General features: G+C 59.6%; 2 protein-coding genes and 2 long non-coding RNA genes across 21 annotated transcripts; 2 read left to right on the top strand and 2 right to left on the bottom strand.

Moving 5' to 3' along the window:
* Window positions 1-634: 634 nt before the first annotated feature.
* PSMC4 (proteasome 26S subunit, ATPase 4) lies at window positions 635-25888 on the bottom strand (the record flags this gene model as incomplete). Its single annotated transcript, XM_050334617.1, is given in 11 exon segments — window positions 635-893; window positions 1168-1196; window positions 2279-2334; window positions 4617-4785; window positions 7083-7159; window positions 11573-11740; window positions 12667-12719; window positions 12721-12755; window positions 18227-18336; window positions 20103-20249; window positions 25690-25888. Coding segments are annotated over 11 exon segments (1128 nt in total), but the record flags the coding sequence as incomplete, so codon positions are not given.
* Window positions 1222-2051, bottom strand: LOC126650145 (uncharacterized). 2 transcript variants are annotated; one of them, XR_007631340.1, is made up of 5 exons: window positions 1956-2045; window positions 1787-1827; window positions 1539-1559; window positions 1364-1406; window positions 1222-1300 (listed from the first exon to the last, which is right to left on the bottom strand). It is a non-coding gene; the product is annotated as an uncharacterized LOC126650145 (long non-coding RNA). The 2 variants fall into 2 exon arrangements; XR_007631341.1 differs by lacking the exons at window positions 1539-1559; window positions 1787-1827 and having other exon boundaries at window positions 1999-2051.
* LOC126650144 (small proline-rich protein 2H-like) lies at window positions 3143-4563 on the top strand. 16 transcript variants are annotated; one of them, XM_050334612.1, is made up of 7 exons: window positions 3146-3195; window positions 3311-3404; window positions 3477-3507; window positions 3697-3778; window positions 3943-3993; window positions 4107-4189; window positions 4481-4563. In XM_050334612.1, the coding sequence occupies exons 1-7, from the start codon at window positions 3176-3178 to the stop codon at window positions 4495-4497; spliced, it is 378 nt and encodes a 125-aa protein (XP_050190569.1). In that variant the 5' UTR covers window positions 3146-3175; the 3' UTR covers window positions 4498-4563. The 16 variants fall into 16 exon arrangements, 4 of the variants coding, with proteins under 4 accessions (XP_050190569.1, XP_050190572.1, XP_050190570.1 ...); XM_050334615.1 differs by lacking the exons at window positions 3477-3507; window positions 3697-3778 and adding an exon at window positions 3994-4034 and having other exon boundaries at window positions 3311-3352; window positions 3901-3952; XM_050334613.1 differs by lacking the exons at window positions 3477-3507; window positions 3697-3778; window positions 3943-3993 and adding exons at window positions 3560-3642; window positions 3994-4034 and having other exon boundaries at window positions 3311-3352; window positions 4066-4189.
* Window positions 25889-25942: 54 nt separating the features above from the next.
* Window positions 25943-26661, top strand: LOC126650143 (uncharacterized). Of its 2 annotated transcripts, none has more exons than XR_007631326.1 (3): window positions 25943-26065; window positions 26394-26413; window positions 26610-26661. It is a non-coding gene; the product is annotated as an uncharacterized LOC126650143 (long non-coding RNA). The 2 variants fall into 2 exon arrangements; XR_007631327.1 differs by lacking the exon at window positions 25943-26065 and adding an exon at window positions 26191-26230.
* The last annotated feature ends 343 nt before the right edge of the window (window positions 26662-27004 follow it).

Genomic DNA, 27004 nt, shown 5'->3' with positions numbered 1-27004 from the left:
GAGGTGTCCCCAAGGTGTCCCCAAGGTTGTCTCAATGACCCCAAATGTCCCCAAAGCATCTCCAAGACGCCACAAACTTTATTGGGGGGGTTTTTTTTGTCCCCAGGGGTGTCCTGGGGGGTTTTTTTTGTCCCCAGGGATGTCCCCAAGGTGTCCCCAAAGGATCTCCAAGACACCACAAACTTTATTGGGGGGATCCCAAACCGTCCCCAGGGTTTGTCCCCCGTGTCCTGGGGTTTTTTTTTTGTCCCCAGGGTGTCCCCAAATGTCCCCAAAGTGTCCCCAGGGGTCCCAACATCCCTCCCAAATGTCCCCAAAGGTGTCCCCAAGTGTCTCAATGTCCCCAAAGGTGTCCCCAAAGTGTCCCCAAGTGTCCCACTGTCCCCATGTCCCCAAGGTGTCCCCAAAGTGTCCCCAGGGGTCCCAACATCCCTCCCACATGTCCCCAGGGTGTCTCCAGGGGTGTCCCCAAGGTGTCCCAATGCCCTCAGGGATGTCCCCATGTCCTTCCCTGTGTCCCCAAGGGTGTCCCACTGTCCCCAAATGTCCCCAAGGGGTCTCCAAAGTGTCCCCAAGGTATCCCCATGGTTGTCTCAATGTCCCCAAGGTGTCCCCAAGGTGTCCCCAAAGCATCTCCAAGACACCACAAACTTTATTGGGGGGGATCATAAACTGTCCCCAGGGTGTCCTCAAAGTGACCTGGGGGTGTTTTTTGTCCCCAGGGGTGTCCTGGGGTGTTTTTTTTGTCCCCAGGGTGTCCTGGGGGTTTTTTTGTCCCCAGGGTGTCCCCGGGGTGTCCCCAGGGGTGTCACTTGTAGAACTCGTGCTCCTGCTCGTCCTTTTTGATGACGGTTTTGTACGCCTTCTCGAAGTCCTTGGCCAGCACGATGTACCTGTTCTCCCTGACGGCCAGCATCCCACCCTGGGGACAACAGTGGCACCTGAGTGTCACCTGGGTCACCCCCAGGGTCACCTGGGTCACCCCCAGGGTCACCTGTGTCACCCCCAGGGTCACCTGAGAGTCACCTGTGTCCCCCCAGGGTCACCGGTTCTCCCTGACGGCCAGCATCCCGCCCTGGGGACAGGGATGGCACCTGTGTCACCTGAGAGTCACCTGTGTCACCCCCAGGGTCACCTGAGTGTCACCTGTGTCACCCCCAGGGTCACCGGTTCTCCCTGACGGCCAGCATCCCGCCCTGGGGACAGGGATGGCACCTGAGTGTCACCTCCAGGGTCACCTCCAAGGTCACCTGAGTCACCTCTGTCACCCCCAGGGTCACCTCTGTCACCTGAGAGTCACCTGTGTCACCTCCAATGTCATCATTGTCATCCCTAGGGTCAGCTCTGTCATCCCCAGTGCCACCTGAGAGTCACCTGTGTCACCCCCAGGGTCACCTGAGAGTCACCTCTGTCACCTGAGAGTCACCTGTGTCACCCCCAGGGTCACCTGTTCTCCCTGACGGCCAGCATCCCGCCCTGGGGACAGGGATGGTACCTGAGTGTCACCTGGGTCATCCCCAGGGTCACCTGAGAGTCACCTGTGTCACCCCCAGGGTCACCTGTTCTCCCTGATGGCCAGCATCCCGCCCTGGGGACACCAATGGCACCTGAGTGTCACCTGAGTGTCACCTGTGTCACCTGTGGCATCCCCAGGGTCACCTGAGAGTCACCTGTGTCATCCCCAGTGCCACCTGAGAGTCACTTGTGTCACCCCCAGGGTCACCTGTGTCACCTCCAGGGTCATCATTGTCATCCCTAGGGTCAGCTCTGTCATCCCCAGTGCCACCTGAGAGTCACCTGTGTCACCCCCAGGGTCACCTGAGTCACCTCCAGGGTCATCATTGTCATCCCTAGGGTCAGCTCTGTCATCCCCAGTGCCACCTGAGAGTCACCTGTGTCACCCCCAGGGTCACCTGAGTCACCTCCAGGGTCATCATTGTCCCCCCCAGGGTCACCTGAGTCACCCCCAGGGTCACCTGAGAGTCACCTGAGAGTCACCTGTGTCACCCCCAGGGTCATCATTGTCATCCCCAGGGTCACCTGAGTCACCTGAGGGTCACCTGTGTCCCCCCAGGGTCACCTGAGAGTCACCTGGGTCACCCCCAGGGTCATCTCTGTCATCCCCAGGGTCACCTGAGAGTCACCTGTGCCCCCCCCAGGGTCACCTGAGAGTCACCTCTGTCACCCCCAGGGTCATCATTGTCACCTCCTGGGTCACCTGAGAGTCACCTGTGTCCCCCCCAGTGTCCCCTGGGTGTCCCCCCCCATCCCCTCTGACCTCCTGGCAGATGGAGTTGATGTCGGCCCCCGAGATCTTGTCCGGCCGCGCCACGTCTGGGACAGCACATCAAGGAAACGCCACCAACAGGTGTGACACCAACAGGTGTGGCACCAGGTGTGTCACCAGTGCCACCAGGTGTGTCACCAGGTGTGTCACCAACAGGTGTGTCACCAACAGGGGTGTCACCAATGTCACCAGGTGTGTCACCATTGCAACCAACAGGTGTCACCAATGGCACCAGTGCCACCAACAGGTGCCACCAACAGGTGTTTCACCAGGGGTGTCACCAACAGGGGTGTCACTAGTGTCACCAGGTGTGTCACCAGTGCCACCAGGTGTGTCACCAGTGCCAACAGCTGTCACCAATTTCACCAATGTCACCAACAGGTGTCACCAACAGGTGTCACCAGGGGTGTCCCCAACAGGTGTCACCAATGTCACCAGGAGTGTCACCAATGTCACCAATGCCACCAGGGGTGTCCCCAGTGCCACCAGGTGTGGCACCAGGTGTGTCCCCAACAGGTATCACCAGTGTCACCAGGGGTGTCCCAGCAGGTGTCACCAATGCCACCAACAGGTGTGTCACCAACAGGTGTCACCAACAGCTGTCACCAGTGTCACCAGGGGTGTCACCAACAGGGGTGTCCCCAATGCCACCAGGTGTGTCCCCAACAGGTGTCACCAGTGTCCCCAAAAGGTGTCACCAATGTCACCAGGTGTGTCACCAGTGCCACCAATGTCCCCAACAGGTGTCACCAATGTCACCAGGGGTGTCCTGAATGTCCCCAGGTGTGTCCCAAGTGTGTCCTTATTGTCCCCAGGTGTGTCCCCAATGCCCCCAGGTGTGTTCCCAATGCCCCCAGGTGTGCCCAGGTGTGCCCAGGTGTGTTCCCAATGCCCCCAGGTGTGCCCAGGTGTGCCCCCAATGCCCCCAGGTGTGCCCAGGTGTGCCCAGGTGTGTTCCCAATGCCCCCAGGTGTGCCCCCAGGTGTGCCCAGGTGTGCCCAGGTGTGTCCCCAATGTCCCCAGGTGTGCCAGGATCCAATCCTCCAGGTCCACCTCCTCGGACAGGTTCATTTTGCTGGTGATGGTGGAGAAGATGAACGTGCCCAGGTGTGCCCAGGTGTGTCCCCAATGCCCCCAGGTGTGCCCAGGTGTGTTCCCAATGCCCCCAGGTGTGCCCAGGTGTGCCCAGGTGTGCCCAGGTGTGTCCCCAATGCCCCCAGGTGCCCCCAGGTGTGCCAGGATACAATCCTCCAGGTCCACCTCCTCGGACAGGTTCATTTTCCTGGTGATGGTGGAGAAGATGAACGTGCCCAGGTGTGCCCAGGTGTGTTCCCAATGCCCCCAGGTGTGCCCAGGTGTGTGCCCAGGTGTGTTCCCAATGCCCCCAGGTGTGTTCCCAATGCCCCCAGGTGTGCCCAGGTGTGCCCAGGTGTGTTCCCAATGCCCCCAGGTGTGCCCAGGTGTGTCCCCAATGCCCCCAGGTGTGCCCAGGTGTGTTCCCAATGCCCCCAGGTGCCCCCAGGTGTGCCAGGTGTGTTCCCAATGCCCCCAGGTGCCCCCAATGCCCCCAGGTGTGCCAGGATACAATCCTCCAGGTCCACCTCCTCGGACAGGTTCATTTTGCCGGTGATGGTGGAGAAGATGAACGTGCCCAGGTGTGCCCAGGTGTGTTCCCAATGCCCCCAGGTGTGCCCAGGTGTGCCCAGGTGTGCCCAGGTGTGTTCCCAATGCCCCCAGGTGTGCCCAGGTGTGCCCAGGTGTGTCCCCAATGCCCCCAGGTGTGTCCCCAATGCCCCCAGGTGTGCCCAGGTGTGCCCAGGTGTGTTCCCAATGCCCCCAGGTGTGCCCAGGTGCCCCCAGGTGTGCCAGGATCCAATCCTCCAGGTCCACCTCCTCGGACAGGTTCATTTTCCGGTGATGGTGGAGAAAATGAACCTGCCCAGGTGTGCCCAGGTGTGCCCAGGTGTGTTCCCAATGCCCCCAGGTGTGTTCCCAATGCCCCCAGGTGCCCCCAGGTGTGTCCCCAACGCCCCCAGGTGTGCCCAGGTGTGCCCCCAATGCCCCCAGGTGTGCCCAGGTGTGCCCCCAGGTGTGTTCCCAATGCCCCCAGGTGTGCCCAGGTGTGCCCAGGTGTGTCCCCAATGCCCCCAGGTGTGCCAGGATACAATCCTCCAGGTCCACCTCCTCGGACAGGTTCATTTTCCCGGTGATGGTGGAGAAGATGAACGTGCCCAGGTGTGCCCAGGTGTGTTCCCAATGCCCCCAGGTGTGCCCAGGTGTGCCCAGGTGTGCCCAGGTGTTCCCAATGCCCCCAGGTGTGCCAGGATACAATCCTCCAGGTCCACCTCCTCGGACAGGTTCATTTTCCCGGTGATGGTGGAAAAAATGAGGCGTTTCTGGCGCCGGTCGGGGAGGGGGAATTCGATCTTTCGGTCCAGGCGGCCCGGCCGGAGCAGGGCGGGGTCCAGGGTGTCGGCCCTGTTGGTGGCCATGATCACCTGGGGGGGACAGGTGAGGGGGACAGGTGACCTTTGGGACCTCCAGGACCACCTTTGGGACCTCCAGGTCAATTTTGGGACCTCCAGAACATCTGGGAGACCCCCAGGACCACCCAGGACCACCCAGGAGCTCCCAGGACCACCCAGGACCCACTGGAGATCCCCACAGAGTTGGGTCCAAGGTTGGTGGCCATGATCACCTGGGGGGGACAGGTGAGACCTCCAGGTCAATTCTGGGACCACCTGGAACTCCTGGAGACCACCCAAGACCACCCAAGACCCTCCAGGACCACCCAGGACCAGGAGGTCCCCAGGGCTTTGTGTCCCCAGGGTTGGTGGCCACCATCACCTGGGGGGACAGGTGAGGGGGACAGGTCAATTTTGGGACCTCCAGAACATCTGGGAGACCCCTCAGGACCACCCAGGACCCCCCAGGACCAGGAGGTCCACAGGGTTTTGTGTCCCCAGGGTTGGTGGCCATGATCACCTGGGGGGACAGGTGAGGGGGACAGGTGACCTTTGGGACCTCCAGGACCACCTTTGGGACCTCCAGGACCACCTTTGGGACCTCCAGAACTCATGGGAGACCCCCAGGAGCTCCCAGGACCACCCAGGACCAGGAGGTCCCCAGGGCTTTGTGTCCCCAGGGTTGGTGGCCACCATCACCTGGGGGACAGGTGAGGGGGACAGGTGACCTTTGGGACCTCCAGAACTCATGGGAGACCCCCAGGACCACCCAGGATCACCCAGGATCACCCAGGACCACCCAGGACCAGGAGGTCCCCAGGGCTTTGTGTCCCCAGGGTTGGTGGCCACCATCACCTGGGGAGGACAGGTGAGGGGGACAGGTGAGCTTTGGGACCTCCAGGACCACCTTTGGGACCTCCAGAACTCATGGGAGACCCCCAGGAGCTCCCAGGACCACCCAGGAGCTCCCAGGACCACCCAAGACCCTCCAGGACCACCCAGGACCAGGAGGTCCACAGGGTTTTGTGTCCCCAAGGTTGGTGGCCATGATCACCTGGGGGGGACAGGTGAGGGGGACAGGTGACCTTTGGGACCTCCAGGTCAATTTTGGGGCCTTCAGAACTCATGGGAGACCCCCAGGACCACCCAGGACCCTCCAGGACCACCCAGGAGCTCCCAGGAGCACCCAGGACCAGGAGACCCCCAAGAGTTGGGTCCAGGTGTCCCCCAAGGTTGGTGGCCATGATCACCTGGGGGGGACAGGTGAGGGGGACAGGTGACCTTTGGGACCTCCAGGACCACCTTTGGGACCTCCAGAACTCATGGGAGACCCCCAGGACCACCCAGGACCACCCAGGATCACCCAGGACCACCCAGGAGCACCCAGGACCCACTGGAGATCCCACAGAGTTGGGTCCAGGTGTCCCCCAATGTTGGTGGCCATGATCACCTGGCCAGGGGACAGGTGAGAGGGACAGGTCACCTTTGGGACCTCCAGGACCACCTTTGGGACCTCCAGGTCAATTTTGGGACCTCCAGAACTCCTGGGAGACCCTCAGGAGCTCCCAGGACCACCCAGGAACACCCAAGACCAGCCAGGACCAGGAGACCCCACAGAGTTGGGTCCAGGTGTCCCCCAGGGTTGGTGGTCATGATCACCTGGGGGACAGGTGAGGGGGACAGGTGACCTTTGGGACCTCCAGGACCACCTTTGGGACCTCCAGGACCACCCAGGACCACCCAAGACCCTCCAGGATGAGCCAGGACCACCCAGGAGCTCCCAGGACCACCCAGGAACACCCAAGACCAGCCAGGACCAGGAGACCCCACAGAGTTGGGTCCAGGTGTCCACCCCCAAGGTTGGTGGCCATGATCACCTGGGGACAGGTGAGGGGGACAGGTGACCTTTGGGACCTCCAGAACTCACCTTTGGGAGACCCCCAGGACCACCCAGGACCACCCAAGACCCTCCAGGACCACCCAGGATCTCCCAAGACCCCCCAGGACCAGGAGACCCCCCCAGAGCTCCACGTCCAGGTGTCCCCCAAGGTTGGTGGCCACCGTCACCTGGGGCCACCTGAGCACACCTGGGACCACCCAGGTCACCTTTGGGACCCCCAGGACCACCCAAGACCCTCCAGGACCACCCAGGACCCACTGGAGACCCCCAGGGCTTCTTGTCCCCAGGGTTGGTGGCCATGATCACCTGGGGCCACCTGAGCACACCTGGGACCACCCAGGTCACCTCTGGGACCCCCAGGACCATCCAGGACCCCCCCAAGACCACCCAAGACCCCCCCAGGACCACCCAGGACCCCCCAAGGCCCCACCTTGACGTTGACGTTCTGGTCAAACCCGTCCATCTGGTTGAGGAGCTCCAGGAGGATCCTCTGGACTTCCCGGTCAGCTGGGGGGCACAGAGGGGTCAGGGGGTCTGCAGGTCTCCAGGAGGGTCTGGAGATCTCCAGGAGGGTCTGGGGTCTCCAGGACCACCCAAACCCCTCCTTGGGGGTTTTTGACCTCGGTTCGAGGCTCGAAGTCCCACCTTGAGCTTCTCCAGGAGGTTCCTCGTCCACAAATCCCACCCAGGGACCCCCAAATCCCACCCAGGACCCCCAAAATCCCACCCTGGGGGTCTCCAGGAGGGTCTGGGGGTCTCCAGGATCCACCCAAACCCCTCCCTGGGGGTTTTTGACCCCGGTTCGAGGCCAGAAGTCCCACCTTGAGCTTCTCCAGGAGGTTCCTCGTCCACAAATCCCACCCAGGATCCCCCAAATCCCAACCCAGGACCCCCCAAATCCCACCCAGGACCCCCAAACCCCACCCTGGGGGTCTCCTGGGGTCTCCAGGGGTTCTTGAACCCCCAGGACTCAGGGACCACCCAGGGGTCCCAAAGTCCCACCTTGAGGTTCTCCAGGAGGTTCCTCGTCCACAAATCCCACCCCAAATCCCCCAAATCCCACCAGGACCCCCAAATCCCACCCAGGACCCCCCAAGCCCCACCCTGGGGGTCTCCAGGAGGGTCTGGGGGTCTCCAGGACCACCCAAACCCCCTCCTTGGGGGGGTTTTTAGGGGGTTTTTGACCCCCAGTTCGAGGCCAGAAGTCCCACCTTGAGCTTCTCCAGGAGGTTCCTCGTCCACAAATCCCACCCAGGACCCCCAAATCACACCAGGACCCCCAAATCCCACCCAGGACCCCCAAACCCCACCCTGGGGGTCTCCAGGAGGGTCTGGGGGTCTCCAGGAGGGTCTGGGGTCTCAGGACCACCCAAACCCCCTCCTGGGGGTTTCAGGGAGGTTTTGAGCCCAGTTCGAGGCCGAGTCCAACCTTGAGGTTCTTCAGGAGGTTCCTGGTCCACAAATCCCACCCCAAATCCCCCCCAATCTCACCCAGGACCCCCCAAATCCCACCCAGGGACCCCCAAACCCCACCCTGGGGGTCTCCAGGAGGGTCTGGGGGTCTCCAGGACCACCCAAACCCCCTCCTTGGGGGGGTTTTTGACCCCTGGTTCGAGGCTTGAAGTCCAACCTTGAGCTTCTCCAGGAGGTTCCTCATCCACAAATCCCACCCAGGACCCCCCAAATCTCACCCAGGACCCCCAAACCCCACCCTGGGGGTCTCCAGGAGGGTCTGGGGGTCTCCAGGAGGGTCTGGGGGTCTCCAGGACCACCCAAACCCCCTCCTTGGGGGGGTTTTTGACCCCCGGTTCGAGGCTCGAAGTCCCACCTTGAGCTTCTCCAGGAGGTTCCTCGTCCACAAATCCCACCCAGGACCCCCAAATCCACCCGGACCCCCAAACCCCACTCTGGGGTCTCCTGGAGTCTCAGGGGTCCCTGAACACCCAGGACTCAGGGACCACCCAAGGTCCCAAGTCCCACCTGAGCTTCTCCAGGAGGTTCCTCGTCCAAATCCCACCCAGGGACCCCCAAATCCACCTGGACCCCCAAATCCCACCCAGGACCCCCACCCTGGGGTCTCCAGGAGGGTCTGGGGTCTCAGACCACCCAAACCCCCTCCTTGGGGGTTTTTAGGGGGTTTTTGACCCCCAGTTCGAGGCCAGAAGTCCCACCTTGAGCTTCTCCAGGAGGTTCCTCGTCCACAAATCCCACCCAGGACCCCCCAAATCCCACCCAGGACCCCCCAAACCCCACTCTGGGGGTCTCCAGGAGGGTCTGGGGGTCTCCAGGAGGGTCTGGGGTTCTCCAGGACCACCCAAACCCCCTCCTTGGGGGGTTTTTTGACCCCTGGTTCGAGGCCAGAAGTCCCACCTTGAGCTTCTCCAGGAGGTTCCTCATCCACAAATCCCACCCAGGACCCCCCAAATCCCACCCAGGACCCCCAAGCCCCACCCAGGACCCCCAGACCCCACCCTGGGGGTCTCCTGGGGGTCTCCAGGGGGTCTCTGAACCCCCCCAGGACTCAGGGACCACCCAAGGGGGTCTCCAAAAATCCCCACCTTGAGCTTCTCCAGGAGGTTCCTCGTCCACAAATCCACCCCAAATCCCCAAATCCCACCCAGGACCCCCAAATCCCACCCTGGGGGTCTCCAGGAGGGTCTGGGGGTCTTCAGGACCACCCAAGCCCCCTCCCTGGGGGGTTTCAGGGGGGGTTTTTGACCCCCGGTTCTAGGCCAGAAGTCCCACCTTGAGCTTCTCCAGAAGGTTCCTTGTCCACAAATCCCACCCCAAATCCCCAAATCCACCCAGGACCCCCAAATCCCACCCAGGACCCCCAAAGCCCACCCTGGGGGTCTCCTGGGGTCTCCAGGGGTCTCTGAGACCCCCAGGACTCAGGGACCACCCAAGGGGGTCTCCAAAGTCCCACCTTGAGCTTCTCCAGGAGGTTCCTCGTCCACAAATCCACCCCAAATCCCCCAAATCCCACCCAGGACCCCCAAATCCCACCTAGGACCCCCAAGCCCCACCCTGGGGTCTCCAGGAGGGTCTGGGGGTCTCCAGAACCACCCAAACCCCCTCCTTGGGGGGTTTTAGGGGTTTTGACCCCCAGTTCGAGGCCAGAAGTCCCACCTTGAGCTTCTCCAGGAGGTTCCTCGTCCACAAATCCCACCCAGGACCCCCAAACCCCACCCAGGACCCCCAAGCCCCACCCAGGACCCCTAAAGCCCCACCCTGGGGTCTCTTGGGGTCTCCAGAGGTCCTGAACCCCCAGGACTCAGGGACCACCCAAGGGGTCCCCAAAGTCCCCACCTTGAGCTTCTCCAGGAGGTTCCTCGTCCACAAATCCCACCCCAAATCCCCCAAATCCCACCCAGGACCCCCAAATCCCACCCAGGACCCCAAATCCACCTGGCCCCCAAATCCCACCCTGGGGGTCTCCAGGAGGGTCTGGGATCTCCAGGGGTCTGGGGTCTCCAGGACCACCCAAACCCCCTCCTTGGGAGGTTTCAGGGGGGTTTTGACCCCAGTTCGAGGCTCGAAGTCCCACCTTGAGCTTCTCCAGGAGGTTCCTCGTCCACAAATCCCACCCCAAATCCCCCCAAATCCCACCCAGGACCCCCCAAACCCCACCCTGGGGGTCTCCTGGGGGTCTCCAGGGGGTCCCTGAACGCCCCCAGGACTCAGGGACCACCCAAGGGGTCCCCAAAGTCCCACCTTGAGCTTCTCCAGGAGGTTCCTCGTCCACAAATCCCACCCAGGGACCCCCAAATCCCACCCAGGACCCCCCAAATCCCACCCAGGACCCCCCAAACCCCACCCTGGGGGTCTCCAGGAGGGTCTGGGGGTCTCCAGGACCACCCAAACCCCCTCCTTGGGGGGGTTTCAGGGGGGTTTTTGACCCCCAGTTCGAGGCTCGAAGTCCCACCTTGAGCTTCTCCAGGAGGTTCTCGTCCACAAATCCCACCCAGGACCCCCCAAACTCTCACCCAGACCCCCAAGCCCCATCCAGGACCCCCCAAATCCCCCAAACCTCCCCAAATCCCCATAAACCCCTCTAGGATCCCTTACCCCCAGTCTGGGCATCGAATCTCTTGGTGGCGATGGCGTCGATCTCGTCGATGAAGATGATGGGCTGGGTGTGTCCTGGAGCCCCCAAACCCACCTCCAGGACCCCCCAAATCCCCCTTTAGGATCTCTAAATCTTTCTCCAGCCCCCACAGGGTCTCACCCCCAGTTTGAGCATCGAATCTCTTGGTGGCGATGGCGTTACGATCTCGTCGATGAAGATGATGGCTGGGTGTGTCCTGGAGCCCCCAAACCCCACCTCAGGACCCCCAAACCCCACCCAGGACCCCCAAATCCCCCTTTAGGGTCTGTAAATCCCCTTTAAGGGTCTGTAAATGCCCCTTACTCCCCAGTCTGGGCATCGAATCTCTTGGTGGCGATGGCGTCGATCTCGTCGATGAAGATGATGGCTGGGTGTGTCCTGGAGCCCCCAAACCCCACCCAGGACCCCCAAATCCCCCTTTAGGATTTCTAAACCCCCAAATCCCCCATAAACCCCCTGTAGGGTCTGTAAATGCCCCTTACCCCCAGTTTGGGCATCGAATCTCTTGGTGGGGCGATGGCGTCGATCTCCGTCGATGAAGATGATGGCTGGGTGTGTCCTGGAGCCCCCAAACCCCACCCAGGACCCCTAAACCCCACCCAGGACCCCCAAATCCCCCTTTAGGGTCTGTAAATGCCCCTTTAGGGTCTCACCCCAGTCTGGGCATCGAATCTCTTGGTGGCGATGGCGTCGATCTCTGTCGATGAAGATGATGGCTGGGTGTGTCCTGGAGCCCCCAAACCCCACCCAGGACCCCCAAATCTCCCTTTAGGATCTCTAAACCCCCTGTAGGGTCTGTAAATGCCCCTTACCCCCAGTCTGGGCATCGAATCTCTTGGTGGCGATGGCGTCGATCTCGTCGATGAAGATGATGGCCGGCGCGTTCTCCTTGGCCAGCCGGAACACGTCCCGCACCATCCTCGGGCCCTCCCCCAGGTACTTCTGGACGAACTCAGAGCCCACCACGCGGATGAAGGCGGCTGCAAAACCCACAGAAAGGCGTCAGGGAGCCCCAAAATATCATCAGGGACCCAAAAAATAGCATCAGGAACCCCAAAAAGACCATCAGGAACCCACCAGGATCTCATGGGACCACCAGGAACCCAAAAAGACCACCAGGGACACCCAAAATACAACCAGGGACACCAAAAATTCCATCAGGAACCTCCAAAATAGCATCAGGAACCCCCAAAATACAACCAGGGACACCCAAATTCCCCACTAGGAACCCCAAAACCCCCCAAAATCCCCTCAAACCCCCTCAAAGCCCCCAAACCCCCTAAATCCCTCAAAGCCCCCCAAGTCCCCTCAATTCCCCTAAAGCCCCAACCCCTCAAATCCCCCAAGGCCCCCAAACCCCCTCAAATCCCCCAAATCCCCCAAGTCCTCAATTCCCCAAATCCCCAAAATCCCTCAAAGCCCCCTCAAAGTCCCCCAGAATCCCCAAATCCTCAAAGCCCCTCAAATCCCTCAAAATCCCTCAAAACCCCCAATCCCCAAAGCCCCCTCAAAGCCCCCAAAATCCCCTCAAAACCCTCAAAGCCCCCAAAATCCCCAAAGCCCCCAAAGCCCCCTCAAAGCCCCCAAATCCTCAACCTCCCCAAATCCCTCAACCCCCCAAACCCCCCAAAATCCCTCAAAGCCCCCAAAGTCCCTCAAAATCCCCTCAAAACCCCCTCAAAGCCCCTCAAATCCCTCAAAGCCCCCCAAATCCCCTCAGGAACCCTCAAAGCCCCCCAAATCCCCTCAAAACCCCCACCAAAGCCCCTCAAAGACCCCCAAAAAGACCTGAAAACCCATAGAGACCCAAAAAAACCCCTCACAGCCCCCAAAATCCCCTCAAAGACCCCCAAAAGACCTGAGGACCCCCAAATCCCCCCAAAACCCCCAGAAGCCCCCTCCTCACCGGTGGTGTGGTGGGCCACGGCCTTGGCCAGCATGGTCTTCCCACAGCCGGGGGCCGTACATGAGAACCCCCGGGTGGTCGATCCCGATCTGGGGGCACAAAAACATTGGGGGTCACTGTGGGGGCTTCTGAGAGATTAGATCAGTTTGGGGGTCTTGGGTTGTTTTGGGGGTCTTGGGGTCACTGGGGGCATCTGGGGGTCTTGTGGGCATCTCAGGGGTCTTGGGGTCACTTGGGGTTGTTTTGGGGGTCTTGGAGTCACTTGGGGGCATCTGGGAAGTCTTGGGGTCATCTCAGAAGGATCTGGGGTCACTTTGGGGGTCTTGAGCTCGTTTCGAGGAGTTCTGGGAGTCGTTTTGGGGGTCTTGGGGTCACTTAGGGGTCTTTTGGGGGCTTGGGTCACTGGGGGTCTTGGAGTCATCTTGGGGTTGTTTTGGGGGTCTTGGAGTCACTTGGGGGTCTTGGGAGTCACTTGAGGGGTTCTGGGAGTCGTTTTGGGGGTCTGTGATGAGAAGCCTGAGGGGTCGATCCCGATCTGGGGGACACAAAACCTACGGGGGGTCACTGGGGGGGGGCTTCTGGGGGCTTGGGGTTGTTTTGGGGGATTTGGGGTTGTTTTGGGGGTCTTGGGGTGACTTTGGGGGTCTTGGGGTCCCTTGAGGGGCTTCTGGGGGCTTGGGGTCATCTGGGAGTCATTTGGGGGTCTTGGGGTCACTTGAAGGAGTCGCTTTTGGGGGTTCTGGGCTCGCTTTGGGGGTCTTGGGGTCACTTTGGGGGTCTTGGGGTTGTTTGGGGGTCTTGGGGTCACTTGGGGGTCTTGGAGGTTGTTTTGGGGTTTCTGGGGGCTTGGGGTTGTTTGGGGGTTCTGGGGTTGTTTTGGAGGTCTGTACATGAGAGCTCTCGGGGGTCGATCCCAGTCTGGGGGGCACAAAAACATGGGGGGTCACTGGGGGGGCTTCTGGGGGAGATTGGGTCGGTTTGGGGGTCTTGGGGTCATTTTGGGGGTCTTGGGGTCGCTTTGGGGCACTGGGGTCTTGGGGTCACTGCTAGGGGTCTTTTGGGGGCTTGGGGTCACTTTGGGGGTCTTGGGGTCATCTTGGGGGTTGTTTTGGGGGTCTTGGGGTCACTTTGGAGGGTCTTGGGGTCACTTGGGGGTCTTGGAGGTTGTTTTGGGGGTTCTGAGAGTCTTGGGGTTGGTTTGAGGGGTCTGGGGTCTTTGGGGGTCTGTACATGAGGGTCCTAGGGGTCGATCCTGATCTGGGGGCACAAAACATTGGGGGTCACTGGGGGCTTCTGGGGGTCTTGGGGTCATCTGGGGGTCATTTGGGGTCTTGGGGTCATTTGGGGAGTCGTCTTGGGGGTCTTGGGGTTGTTTTGGGGGTTCTGGGGTCGTTTGGGGGTCTTGGGGTCGCTGGGGGGGGCATCTGGGGGGGTCTTGGGGGCATCTCAGGTGGTCCTGGAGTCATCTGGGGGGTTGTTTGGGGGTCTTGGGGTTGTTTTGGGGATTTGGGGTTGTTTTGGGGGATTTGGGGTTGTTTTGGGGGTCTTGGGGTTGTTTTGGGGGTCTGTACATGAGAACCTCGGAGTCGATCCCATCTGGGGGGCACAAGCACACGGGGGTCACTGGGAGCTTCTGGGGTCATTTTGGGGGATTTGGGGTTGTTTTTGGGGGTCTTGGGGTGGTTTGGGGGTCTTGGGGTCGTTTTGGTGTTGTTTCATGGGGTCTTGGGGTCAACTGGGGGTCTTGGGGGCATCTGGGGGTCGTTTGGGGGGTCTTGGGGTCACTTGGGGGCTTTAGGGGCCTTGGGGTCATCTGGGGGGCATTTTAGGGGTCTCTGGGGTCACTTGGGGGTCTTGGGGTCATCTAGAGGTTCCTAGGGATCATCTCAGGGGGTCTTGGGGGCATTTTGGGGTCACTTGGGGGTTCTGGGGTCATTTCAGGGGTCTTGGGGTCGTTTGAGGGGTCTTGGGTGCTTCTGGGGTCTGTTTGAGGGCTTGGGCGCTTTTGGGGGTCTTGGGGTACATCTGGGGTTCGCCTTGGGGGTCCTAGGTCTTTGGGAGGAGTCTTGGGGTCTCTTGGGGTCTTGAGGTCTGTGTTGGGGTTCGGGGGTCTGATTTGTTCTGGGGGATTTGGAGTCTGTTTGGGGGTCAGACTGGGGTCCCGGGGTCGTTCCCGGTCTGGGGGCTCAGGACATTGGGGGTCGTCAGCTTCTGGGGCTTGGGGTCTCTGGGGTCGTGTCTTTGGGGTCTTGGGGTCGGTTTGGGGGTCGTTTGGGGGTCTTGGGGTTGTTTTGGGGGTTCTAAAGTGCTTTGGGGGTCTTGGGGTCACTTGGGGGCATCTGGGGGTCTTGGGGGCATCTCAGGTGGTCCTGGAGTCATCTGGGGTTGTTTGGGGGGGTCTTGGGGTTGTTTTGGGGGATTTGGGGTTGTCTTGGGGATTTGGGGTTGTTTTGGGGGTCTTGGGGTTGTTTTGGGGGTCTGTGACATGAGAACTCTCGGGGTCGATCCCATCTGGGGGCATAAAACACACGGGGGGTCACTGGGGGCTTCTGGGGTCATTTTGGGGGATCTGGGGTTGTTTTGGGGGTCTTGGGGTGGTTTGGGGGTCTTGGGGTCGCTTTGGTGTTGTTTCAGGGGTCTTGGAGGTCAACTGGGGGTCTTGGGGCATCTGGGGTCGCTCTTGGGGGTCTTGGGGTCACTTGGGGTGCTTTAGGGGGCCTTGGGGTCATCTGGGGGCATTTTAGGGGTCCTGGGGCACTTTGGGGTCTTGGGGTCATCCAGAGGGTCCTAAGGATCATCTCAGGGGGTCCTTGGGGGCATTTTGGGGTCACTTGGGGGTTCTGGGGTCATCTCAGGGGTCTTGGAGTCATCTGGGGGTCGTTTTGGGGGATTTGGGGTTGTTTTGGGGGGTCTAGGACATGAGAACCCCCAGGGGGTCGATCCCGATCTGGGGGCACAAAACATTGGGGGTCACTGGGGGTCTTGGGGAGATTGGGTCAGTTTGGGGGTCTGAGGTGTCGTTTTGGGGGTTCTGGGGTTGTTTTGGGGGTTCTGGGGTTGTTTTGGGGGTCTTGGGGTCACTTGGGGGTCTTTGGGGGCTTGGGGTCACTTTGGGGGTCTTGGGGTCACTTGGGGGCGTCTGGGGGTCATTGGGGTCGTTTTGGGGGTCTTGGGGTCATTTGGGGAGTTCTGGGGTCGTTTTGGGGGATCTTGGGGTCATTTCGGGAGTTCTGGGGTCGACTTTGGGGGTCTTGGGGTCACTTGAGGGTCTTTGGGGGCTTGGGGTCACTTTGGGGGTCTTGGGGTCATCTTGGAGGTTGTTTTGGGGGTCTTGGGGTCACTTTGGGGGTCTTGGGGTCACTTGGGGGTCTTGAGGTTGTTTTGGGGGTTCTGGGGTCTTGGGATTGGTTTGGGGGATTCTGGGGTTGTTTTGGGGGTCTGCACATGAGAACCCCGGGGGTCGATCCCGATCTGGGGGCACAAAAACATTGGGGGGTCACTGGGGGCTTCTGGGGTCGTTTTGGGGGTAATTTTGGGTGATTTTGGGTAATTTTGGGGGTCTCACCTGTTTGTAGAGCTCGAAGTGGGTGAGGGGGCAGCTGGGAGGTCTCAGGGTAATTTTGGAGGTCTCAGGGTAATTTTGGGTTATTTTGGGGTCAGTTTTGGGGTCTCACCTGTTTGTAGAGCTCGAAGTGGGTGAGGGGCAGCTGGGGGTCTCAGGGTAATTTTGGGGTCTCAGGGTAATTTTGGGTTATTTTGGGGTCAGTTTTGGGGGTCTCACCTGCTTGTAGAGCTCGAAGTGGGTGAGGGGCAGCTGGGGGGGTCTCAGGGTAATTTTGGGGGTCTCAGGGTAATTTTGGGGGGTAATTTTGGGGTTATTTTGGGGTGATTTTGGGGGTCTCACCTGCTTGTAGAGCTCGAAGTGGGTGAGGGGCAGCTGGGGGGGTCTCAGGGTAATTTTGGGGTCTCAGGTAATTTTGGGGTTATTTTGGGGTCAGTTTTGGGGTCTCACCTGCTTGTAGAGCTCGAAGTGGGTGAGGGGCAGCTGGGGAGTCTCAGGGTAATTCTGGGGTAATTTTGGGGTCTCAGGGTATTTTGGGGTCTCAGGGTACTTTGGGGGTCTCTGGGGTCTCACCTGCTTGTAGAGCTCGAAGTGGGTGAGGGGCAGCTGGGGGGGTCTCAGGGTAATTTTGGGGTGATTTTGGGGGTCTCAGGGGTTATTTTGGGGGTCTCAGGAATAATTTGGGTTAATTTTGGGTTATTTTGGGGGTCTCACCTGCTTGTAGAGCTCGCAGTGGGTGAGGGGCAGCTGGGGGGGTCTCAGGGTAATTTTGGGGTGATTTTGGGGTGATTTTGGGGTAATTTTGGGTTATTTGGGGTTATTTTGGGGGTCTCACCTGTTTATAGAGCTCGAAGTGGGTGAGGGGCAGCTGGGGGGGTCTCAGGGTCATTTTGGGGTGATTTTGGGGTAATTTGGGGTGATTTTGGGGGTCTCACCTGCTTGTAGAGCTCGAAGTGGGTGAGGGGCAGCTGGGGGGGTCTCAGGGTAATTTTGGGGTGATTTTGGGTGATTTTGGGGGTCTCTGGGGTCTCACCTGCTTGTAGAGCTTGAAGTGGGTGAGGGGCAGCTGGGGGGGTCTCAGGGTAATTCTGGGGTAATTTTGGGGGTCTCAGGGTAATTTTGGGGTTATTTTGGGGTCAGTTTGGGGTCAGTTTTGGGGGTCTCACCTGCTTGTAGAGCTCGAAGTGGGTGAGGGGCAGCTGGGGGGGTCTCAGGGTAATTTTGGGGTAATTTTTGGGGTAATTTTGGGTTATTTTGGGGGGTCTCTGGGGGTCTCACCTGTTTGTAGAGCTCGCAGTGGGTGAGGGGCAGCTGGGGGGGTCTCAGGGTAATTTTGGGGGTCTCAGGGTAATTTTGGGGGTCTCAGGGGTTATTTTGGGGGTCCCAGGGGGTCTCACCTGTTTGTAGAGCTCGAAGTGGGTGAGGGGCAGCTGGGGGGGTCTCAGGGTAATTTTGGGGTGATTTTGGGGTTATTTTGGGGTCAGTTTTGGGGGTCTCACCTGCTTGTAGAGCTCAAAGTGGGTGAGGGGCAGCTGGGGGGGTCTCAGGGTAATTTTGGGGGTTATTTTTGGGTAATTTTGGGTTATTTTGGGGTTCTCAGGGGGTCTCACCTGTTTGTAGAGCTCAAAGTGGGTGAGGGGCAGCTGGGGGGGTCTCAGGGTAATTTTGGGGTAATTTTTGGGTAATTTTGGGTTATTTTGGGTTATTTTGGGGTCTCACCTGTTTATAGAGCTCGAAGTGGGTGAGGGGCAGCTGGGGGGGTCTCAGGGTAATTTTGGGGTGATTTTGGGGTCTTTTGGGGTCAGTTTTGGGGTCTCACCTGCTTGTAGAGCTGGAAGTGGGTGAGGGGCAGCTGGGGGGGTCTCAGGGTAATTTTGGGGGGTCTCTGGGGGTCTCACCTGCTTGTAAAGCTCGAAGTGGGTGAGGGGCAGCTGGGGGGGTCTCAGGGTAATTTTGGGGTAATTTTGGGGTAATTTGGGTTTATTTTGGGGGTCTCACCTGCTTGTAGAGCTCGAAGTGGGTGAGGGGCAGCTCGACGGCCTCGCGCACCTCCTGCTTCTGGATGTCCATGCCCCCGATGTCGGCGTACATCACGTCCGGCTTCTGGTCTGGGGGGGTTAAAAGGGGTCACCTGAGACCACCTGGGGTCACCTCAGATCATCTGGGGTCACCTGGGGTCATCTGGGGTCACCTGGGGTCACCCAGGGTCATCTGAGACCACTCAGGGTCATCTGGGACCATCCCAGGTCATCTGGGACCACCTGGGGTCACCACGGACATCACGTCCGGCTTCTGGTCTGGGGGGGTCACAGGGGTCATCTGGGGTCATCTGAGACCCCCTCAGATCATCTGGGGTCATTTGGGACCACCTGGGGTCACCTGGGGTCATCTGACCCACCTGGGGTCATCTGGGACCACCTGGGGCCCCCACGGACATCACGTCCGGCTTCTGGTCTGGGGGGTCATCAAGGGGTCAACTGAGACCACCTGGGGCCACCTCAGATGATCTGGGGTCACCTGGGACCACCTGGGGTCACCACGGACATCACGTCCGGCTTCTGGTCTGGGGGGGCACCAAGGGGTCATCTGGGGTCACCTGGGGTCACCTCAGATCATCTGGGGTCACCTGGGGTCATCTGACCCACCTGGGACCACCTGGGGTCATCTGACCCACCTGGGACCATCCCAGGTCATCTGGGACCACCTGGGGTCATTTGGGACCACCTGGGGTCACCACGGACATCACGTCCGGCTTCTGGTCTGGGGGGGTCACAGGGGTCACCTGAGACCACCTGGGGTCATCTGAGACCACCTGAGACCACCTCAGATCATCTGGGGTCACCTGAGACCACCCAGGGTCATCTGGGACCACCTGGGGTCATCTGGGACCACCTGGGGTCACCACGGACATCACGTCCGGCTTCTGGTCTGGGGGGGTCACAGGGGTCATCTGGGACCACCTGGGGTCACCTGACCCACCTGGGGTCATCTGGGACCACCTGGGACCACCTGGGGTCACCTGAGACCACCTAGGACCTATCTGGGGTCACCTGGAGCTCCCCCAGGTCACCTGCTTGACCCCAAATGGGGTCTGGTGACCCCAAAACCACCCAAAATGATCCCAAATCACCACAAATCCACCCAAAATGACCCCGAAACGCCTCCCAGGTGTGCCCAGGTGTGCCCAGGTGCCCACCTGAGGTGAGCATCATGATGCTGGAGTCGGCCTCGGGGGGCAGGACGTCCACCAGGGCGTTGCGGGGTCACCCCAAATGACCCCAAATCCACCCCAAATCATCACAAATCCCCCCAAAATGACCCGAAACACCCCCCAGGTGTGCCCAGGTGCCCACCTGAGGTGAGCATCATGATGCTGGAGTCGGCCTCGGGGGGCAGGACGTCCCCCAGGGCCCCAAGGGGTGACCCCAAATGACCCCAAAACCACCCCAAATCACCCCAAATCCCCCCAAATCCCCCCAAAACGCCCCCCAGGTGTGCCCAGGTGTGGGCAGGTGTGCCCAGGTGCCCACCTGAGGTGAGCATCACGATGCTGGAGTCGGCCTCGGGGGGCAGGACGTCCAACAGGGTGTTGTGGGGTCACCCCAAATGACCCCAAAACCACCCCAAATCACCACAAATCCCCCCAAAACGCCCCCCAGGTGTGCCCAGGTGTGCCCAGGTGCCCACCTGAGGTGAGCATCACGATGCTGGAGTCGGCCTCGGGGGGCAGGACGTCCCCCAGGGCCCCAAGGGGTGACCCCAAATGGGGTCTGGTGATCCCAAATCATCACAAAATGACCCCAAATCATCACAAAATGCCCCAAAATGACTCGAAATGCCCCCCAGGTGTGGGCAGGTGTGCCCAGGTGCCCACCTGAGGTGAGCATCATGATGCTGGAGTCGGCCTCGGGGGGCAGGACGTCCACCAGGGCGTTGCTGTGCTTGTGCAGCGCCACCGACGCGTTCGGCTTCAGCAGCTCCCGGTCGATCGTGCTCAGGATGCGCACGTAGTAGTTGGAGCCTGGGACCCAAAAACACCCCAAATTAACCCAAAAATTACCTGAAAAACACCCCTAAAACACCCCAAAATGGTTCAGGTGTGTCCCAGTGTCACCCAGGTGTGCCCAGGTGTCACCCAGGTGTGCCCAGGTGTGTGTGGGGGTGTCGATCGTGCTCAGGATGCGCACGGAGGAGTTGGACCCTAAAACACCCAAAAACACCCCAAAAACACCCAAAATTAACCCAAAACCACCCCAAAAACACCCCAAAATGGTTCAGGTGTGCCCAGGTGTCACCCAGGTGTCACCCAGGTGTGCCCAGGTGTGTGTGGGGGTGTCGATCGTGCTCAGGATGCGCACGGAGGAGTTGGACCCTAAAACACCCAAAAACACCCAAAAACACCCCAAATTAACCCAAAATCAACCCAAAATTAACCTAAAAACACCTAAAATTAACCCCAAAACACCCCAAAATGGCTCAGGTGGGTCTCAGTGTCACCCAGGTGTGCCCAGGTGTGCCCAGGTGTGCCCAGGTGTCACCCAGGTGTGCCCAGGTGTGTGTGGGGGTGTCGATCGTGCTCAGGATGCGCACGGAGGAGTTGGAGCCTAAAACACCCAAAAACACCCAAAATTAACCCAAAAATACCCCCAAAACACCCCAAAATGGCTCAAGTGTGTCCCAGTGTCACCCAGGTGTGCCCAGGTGTGCCCAGGTGTGCCCAGGTGTGTGTGGGGGTGTCGATCGTGCTCAGGATGCGCACGGAGGAGTTGGAGCCTAAAACACCCAAAAACACCCAAAATTAACCCAAAATTAACCAAAATTACCCCAAATTAACCCAAAACCACCCCAAAATGGTTCAGGTGTGTCCAATGTCACCCAGGTGTGCCCAGGTGTCACCCAGGTGTGCCCAGGTGTGTGTGGGGGTGTCGATCGTGCTCAGGATGCGCACGTAGTAGTTGGACCCTGGGACCCAAAAAAACCCAAAATTAACCCAAAATTAACCCAAAAACACCCCAAAATTGGTTCATCTGGGCACAGGTGTGCCCAGGTGTGCCCCAGGTGTGCCCAGGTGTCACCCAGGTGTGCCCAGGTGTGCCCCAGGTGTGCCCAGGTGTGTGTGGGGGTGTCGATCGTGCTCAGGATGCGCACGGAGGAGTTGGACCCAAAACACCCAAAAACACCCAAAATTAACCCAAAAACACCCAAAATTACCCCAAAAACACCTAAAATTAACCAAAAAAACACCCCAAAATTGGTTCATCTGGGCACAGGTGTGCCCCAGGTGTCACCCAGGTGTGCCCAGGTGTGTGTGGGGGTGTCTCGATCGTGCTCAGGAAGCGCACGGAGGAGTTGGACCCTAAAACACCCAAAATTAACCCAAAAAACACCCAAAATTAACCCAAAAACACCTAAAATTAACCAAAAAACACCCCAAAATGGCTCATTTAGGTACAGGTGTCACCCAGGTGTGCCCAGGTGTGCCCAGGTGTGCCCAGGTGTGTGCAGGGGTGTTGATCGTGCTCAGGATGCGCACGGAGGAGTTGGAGCCTAAAACACCCAAAAACACCCAAAATTAACCCAAAAACACCCCAAAAACACCCCAAAATGGCTCAGGTGGGTCTCAGTGTCACCCAGGTGTGCCCAGGTGTGCCCAGGTGTGCCCAGGTGTCACCCAGGTGTGCCCAGGTGTGCCCAGGTGTGTGGGGGGGTGTCGATCGTGCTCAGGATGCGCACGGAGGAGTTGGACCCTAAAACACCCAAAATTAACCCAAAAACACCCCAAATTAACCCAAAAACACCCCAAAATTGGCTCATCTGGGCACAGGTGTACCCCAGGTGTGCCCAGGTGTGCCCAGGTGTGTGTGGGGGTGTCGATCGTGCTCAGAATGCGCACGGAGGAGTTGGAGCCTAAAACACCCAAAAACACCCAAAATTACCCCAAAATTACCCAAAAACTAATTCAAAAATGGCTCATCTGGACACAGATGTCACCCAGGTGTGCCCAGGTGTGCCCAGGTGTGTGCAGGGGTGTCGATCGTGCTCAGGATGCACACGGAGGAGTTGGAGCCTAAAACACCCAAAACCACCCCAAATTAACCCAAAATTATCTAAAAATTAACCCAAAAACACCCCAAAATGGCTCATTAAGGTACAGGTGTCACCCAGGTGTGCCCAGGTGTGCCCAGGAGTGCCCCAGGTGTGCCCAGGTGTGTGTGGGGGTGTCGATCGTGCTCAGGATGCGCACGGAGGAGTTGGAGCCTAAAACACCCAAAAACACCCAAAATTAACCCAAAAGTACCCCCAAAACACCCCAAAATGGCTCAGGTGGGTCCCAGTGTCACCCAGGTGTGCCCAGGTGTGCCCAGGTGTGTGGGGGGGTGTCGATCGTGCTCAGGATGCGCACGGAGGAGTTGGAGCCTAAAACACCCAAAAACACCTCAAAAACACCCAAAATTAACCCAAAATTACCCAAAAACTAATTCAAAAATGGTTCATGTGGGCACAGGTGTGCCCAGGTGTGCCCCAGGTGTCACCCAGGTGTGCCCAGGTGTGTGTGGGGGTGTCGATCGTGCTCAGGATGCGCACGGAGGAGTTGGACCCTGAAACACCCAAAAACACCTCAAAAACACCCAAAATTAACCAAAATTAACCCAAAAACACCCCCAAAACACCCCAAAATGGTTCAGGTATGTCCCAGTGTCACCCAGGTGTGCCCAGGTGTGCCCAGTGTCACCCAGGTGTGCCCAGGTGTGTGTGGGGGTGTCGATCGTGCTCAGGATGTGCACGGAGGAGTTGGACCCTAAAACACCCAAAATTAACCCAAAATTAACCCAAAATTAACCCAAAAACCCCTAAAATTAACCCAAAAACAACCCAAAATGGGTCATCTGGGCACAGGTGTACCCAGGTGTCACCCAGGTGTGCCCAGGTGTGTGTGGGGGTGTCGATCGTGCTCAGGATGTGCACGGAGGAGTTGGAGCCTGGGACCGAAAAACACCCAAAATTAACCCAAAATTACCTAAAAATTAATTCAGGAATGGTTCATCTGGGCACAGGTGTGCCCCAGGTGTGCCCAGGTGTGTGGGGGGGTGTCGATCGTGCTCAGGATGCGCACGGAGGAGTTGGACCCTAAAACACCCAAAATTAACCCAAATTAACCCAAAAACACCCAAAAATTAATTCAGAAATGGTTCATCTGGGCACAGGTGTGCCCAGGTGTGCCCAGGTGTCACCCAGGTGTGCCCAGGTGTGCCCAGGTGTGTGTGGGGGTGTCAATCGTGCTCAGGATGCGCACGTAGTAGTTGGACCCTAAAACACCCAAAAACACCCAAAATTAACCCAAAAATCCCTAAAAAACACCCCAAAATGGTTCAGGTGTGCCCAGGTGTCACCCAGGTGTGCCCAGGTGGGTGTGGGGGTGTCGATCGTGCTCAGGATGCGCACGTAGTAGTTGGAGCCTGGAACCCAAAAACACCCAAAAACACCCAAAATTAACCCAAAACCACCTAAAATTAACTCAAAAATGGCTCATTTAGGTACAGGTGTCACCCAGGTGTGCCCAGGTGTGCCCAGGTGTGTGTGGGGGTGTCGATCGTGCTCAGGATGCGCACGGAGGAGTTGGACCCTAAAACACCCAAAAACACCTCAAAAACACCCAAAATTAACCCAAAACCACCCCAAAAACACCCCAAAATGGTTCAGGTGTGCCCAGGTGTCACCCAGGTGTCACCCAGGTGTGCCCAGGTGTGCCCAGGTGTGTGTGGGGGTGTCGATCGTGCTCAGGATGCGCACGGAGGAGTTGGAGCCTAAAACACCCAAAAACACCTAAAATTAACCCAAAAACACCCCAAAATGGGTCACATGGGGAAAAGGTGTGCCCAGGTGTCACCCAGGTGTCACCCAGGTGTGCCCAGGTGTGCCCAGGTGAGCTGTACCTGTGCCCAGGTGTGTGATATCACCCCCAGGTGTGCCCAGGTGTGTGATATCACCCCCAGGTGTGCCCAGGTGAGCTGTACCTGTGCCCAGGTGTGCCCAGGTGTGTGATATCACCCCCAGGTGTGCCCAGGTGAGCTGTACCTGTGCCCAGGTGTGTGATATCACCCCCAGGTGTGCCCAGGTGTGTCCAGGTGAGCTGTACCTGTGCCCAGGTGTGCCCAGGTGTGTATCACCCCAGGTGTGCCCAGGTGTGCCCAGGTGAGCTGCACCTGTGCCCAGGTGTGCCCAGGTGTGCCCAGGTGTGTGATATCACCCCCAGGTGTGCCCAGGTGTGCCCAGGTGACCCCATACCTGTGGTGGAGCCGACGATGGCGGTGTTCTGGTCGACGGCCTCGAGGAACTGCCCCACCCCCCCACGGCCCCCAGGTGTGCCCAGGTGTGCCCAGGTGTGTGATATCACCCCCAGGTGTGCCCAGGTGTGCCCAGGGGTGTGATATCACCCCCAGGTGTGCCCAGGTGAGCTGTACCTGTGCCCAGGTGTGCCCAGGTGTGCCCAGGTGTGTGTTATCACCCCCAGGTGTGCCCAGGTGTGCCCAGGTGTGTGATATCACCCCCAGGTGTGCCCAGGTGTGTGATATCACCCCATACCTGTGGTGGATCCCACGATGGTGGTGTTCTGGTCGACGGCCTCGAGGAACTGCCCCACCCCCCCACGGCCCCCAGGTGTGCCCAGGTGTGCCCAGGTGAGCTGTACCTGTGCCCAGGTGTGCCCAGGTGTGTGATATCACCCCCAGGTGTGCCCAGGTGTGCTGTACCTGTGCCCAGGTGTGCCCAGGTGTGTGATATCACCCCATACCTGTGGTGGATCCGACGATGGCGGTGTTCTGGTCGACGGCCTCGAGGAACTGCCCCACCCCCCCCACGGCCCCCAGGTGTGCCCAGGTGTGCCCAGGTGTGTGATATCACCCCCAGGTGTGCCCAGGTGTGCCCAGGTGTGCCCAGGAGTGCCCAGGTGTGCCCAGGTGTGCCCAGGTGTGCCCAGGTGTGCCCAGGTGACCCTGTACCTGTGGTGGATCCCACGATGGCGGTGTTCTGGTCGACGGCCTCGAGGAACTGCCCCACCCCCCCCACGGCCCCCAGGTGTGCCCAGGTGTGCCCAGGTGTGCCCAGGTGTGTGATATCACCCCCAGGTGTCTCCAGGTGTGCCCAGGTGTGCCCGTACCTGTGGTGGATCCCACGATGGCGGTGTTCTGGTTGACGGCCTCGAGGAACTGCCCCCCCCCAGGTGTGCCCAGGTGTGCTGTACCTGTGCCCAGGTGAGCTGTACCTGTGCCCAGGTGTGTGATATCACCCCCAGGTGTGCCCAGGTGTGCCGTACCTGTGGTGGATCCCACGATGGCGGTGTTCTGGTCGACGGCCTCGAGGAACTGCCCCACCCCCCCACGGCCCCCAGGTGTGCCCAGGTGTGCTGTACCTGTGCCCAGGTGTGCCCAGGTGTGTCCAGGTGTGCCCAGGTGACCCCGTACCTGTGGTGGAGCCGACGATGGCGGTGTTCTGGTCGACGGCCTCGAGGAACTGGCCGATGACGAGGGGGATGCTCTGGATCCGCTTCACCTCCTCCTGGGCGTGCAGGAACTCCTTCTTCAGGTTCCTCTGCTCGTCCTTGATGTACTCCTCCTGCACCTCCAGGAACTCCAGCTCCTGCTGCAGCTTCTGGAACGGACAGGTATGGACAGGTGTGACCAGGTGTGCCCAGGTATCATCTACAGTCACCTGGAACCATCTACGGTCACCTGGAACCACCTGGAGTTCAATGGGACCACCCCAGGGGGGCTCAGCCCCTCCTGCTCCTCCTGCACCTCCAGGAACTCCAGCTCCTGCTGCAGCTTCTGGGATGGACAGGTATGGACAGGTGAGCTCAGGTGTGACCAGGTATCATCTACGGTCACCTGGAACCATCTACGGTCACCTGGAGTTCAATGGGACCACCCCGGGGGGCTCAGCCCCTCCTGCTCCTCCTGCACCTCCAGGAACTCCAGCTCCTGCTGCAGCTTCTGGGATGGACAGGTATGGACAGGTGTGACCAGGTGTGACCAGGTATCACCTGGAACCATCTACGGTCACCTGGAACCACCTGGAGTTCAATGGGACCACCCGAGAGCTCAGCCCCTCCTGCTCCTCCTGCACCTCCAGGAACTCCAGCTCCTGCTGCAGCTTCTGCACCAGACAGGTGTGCCCAGGTGAGCTCAGGTGTGCCCAGGTATCATCTACAGTCACCTGGAACCATCTACGGTCACCTGGAACCATCTACGGTCACCTGGAGTTCAATGGGACCACCCCAGGGGGGCTCAGCCCCTCCTGCTCCTCCTGCACCTCCAGGAACTCCAGCTCCTGCTGCAGCTTCTACTCCAGACAGGTGAGAACAGGTGTGACCAGGTGTGTCCAGGTATCATCTACAGTCACCTGGAACCATCTACGGTCACCTGGAGTTCAATGGGACCACCCCGGGGGGCTCAGCCCCTCCTGCTCCTCCTGCACCTCCAGGAACTCCAGCTCCTGCTGCAGCTTCTGCACCACACAGGTGAGAACAGGTAACCTCAGGTGTGTCCAGGTATCATCTACAGTCACCTGGAACCATCTACGGTCACCTGGAGTTCAATGGGACCACCCCAGGGGGGCTCAGCCCCTCCTGCACCTCCTGCACCTCCAGGAACTCCAGCTCCTGCTGCAGCTTCTGAACCAGACAGGTGTGCCACAGGTGAGCTCAGGTGTCACCAGGTACCACCTGGAACCATCTACGGTCACCTGGAACCACCTGGAGTTCAATGGGCCCACCCTGGG

The sequence above is a fragment of the Myiozetetes cayanensis genome, unplaced genomic scaffold (genome assembly GCF_022539395.1).
Source record: "Myiozetetes cayanensis isolate MyiCay16 unplaced genomic scaffold, myiCay2020 scf566, whole genome shotgun sequence".
Taxonomy (NCBI): domain Eukaryota; kingdom Metazoa; phylum Chordata; class Aves; order Passeriformes; family Tyrannidae; genus Myiozetetes; species Myiozetetes cayanensis.
This window is presented reverse-complemented; position numbering and strand designations above follow the sequence as displayed.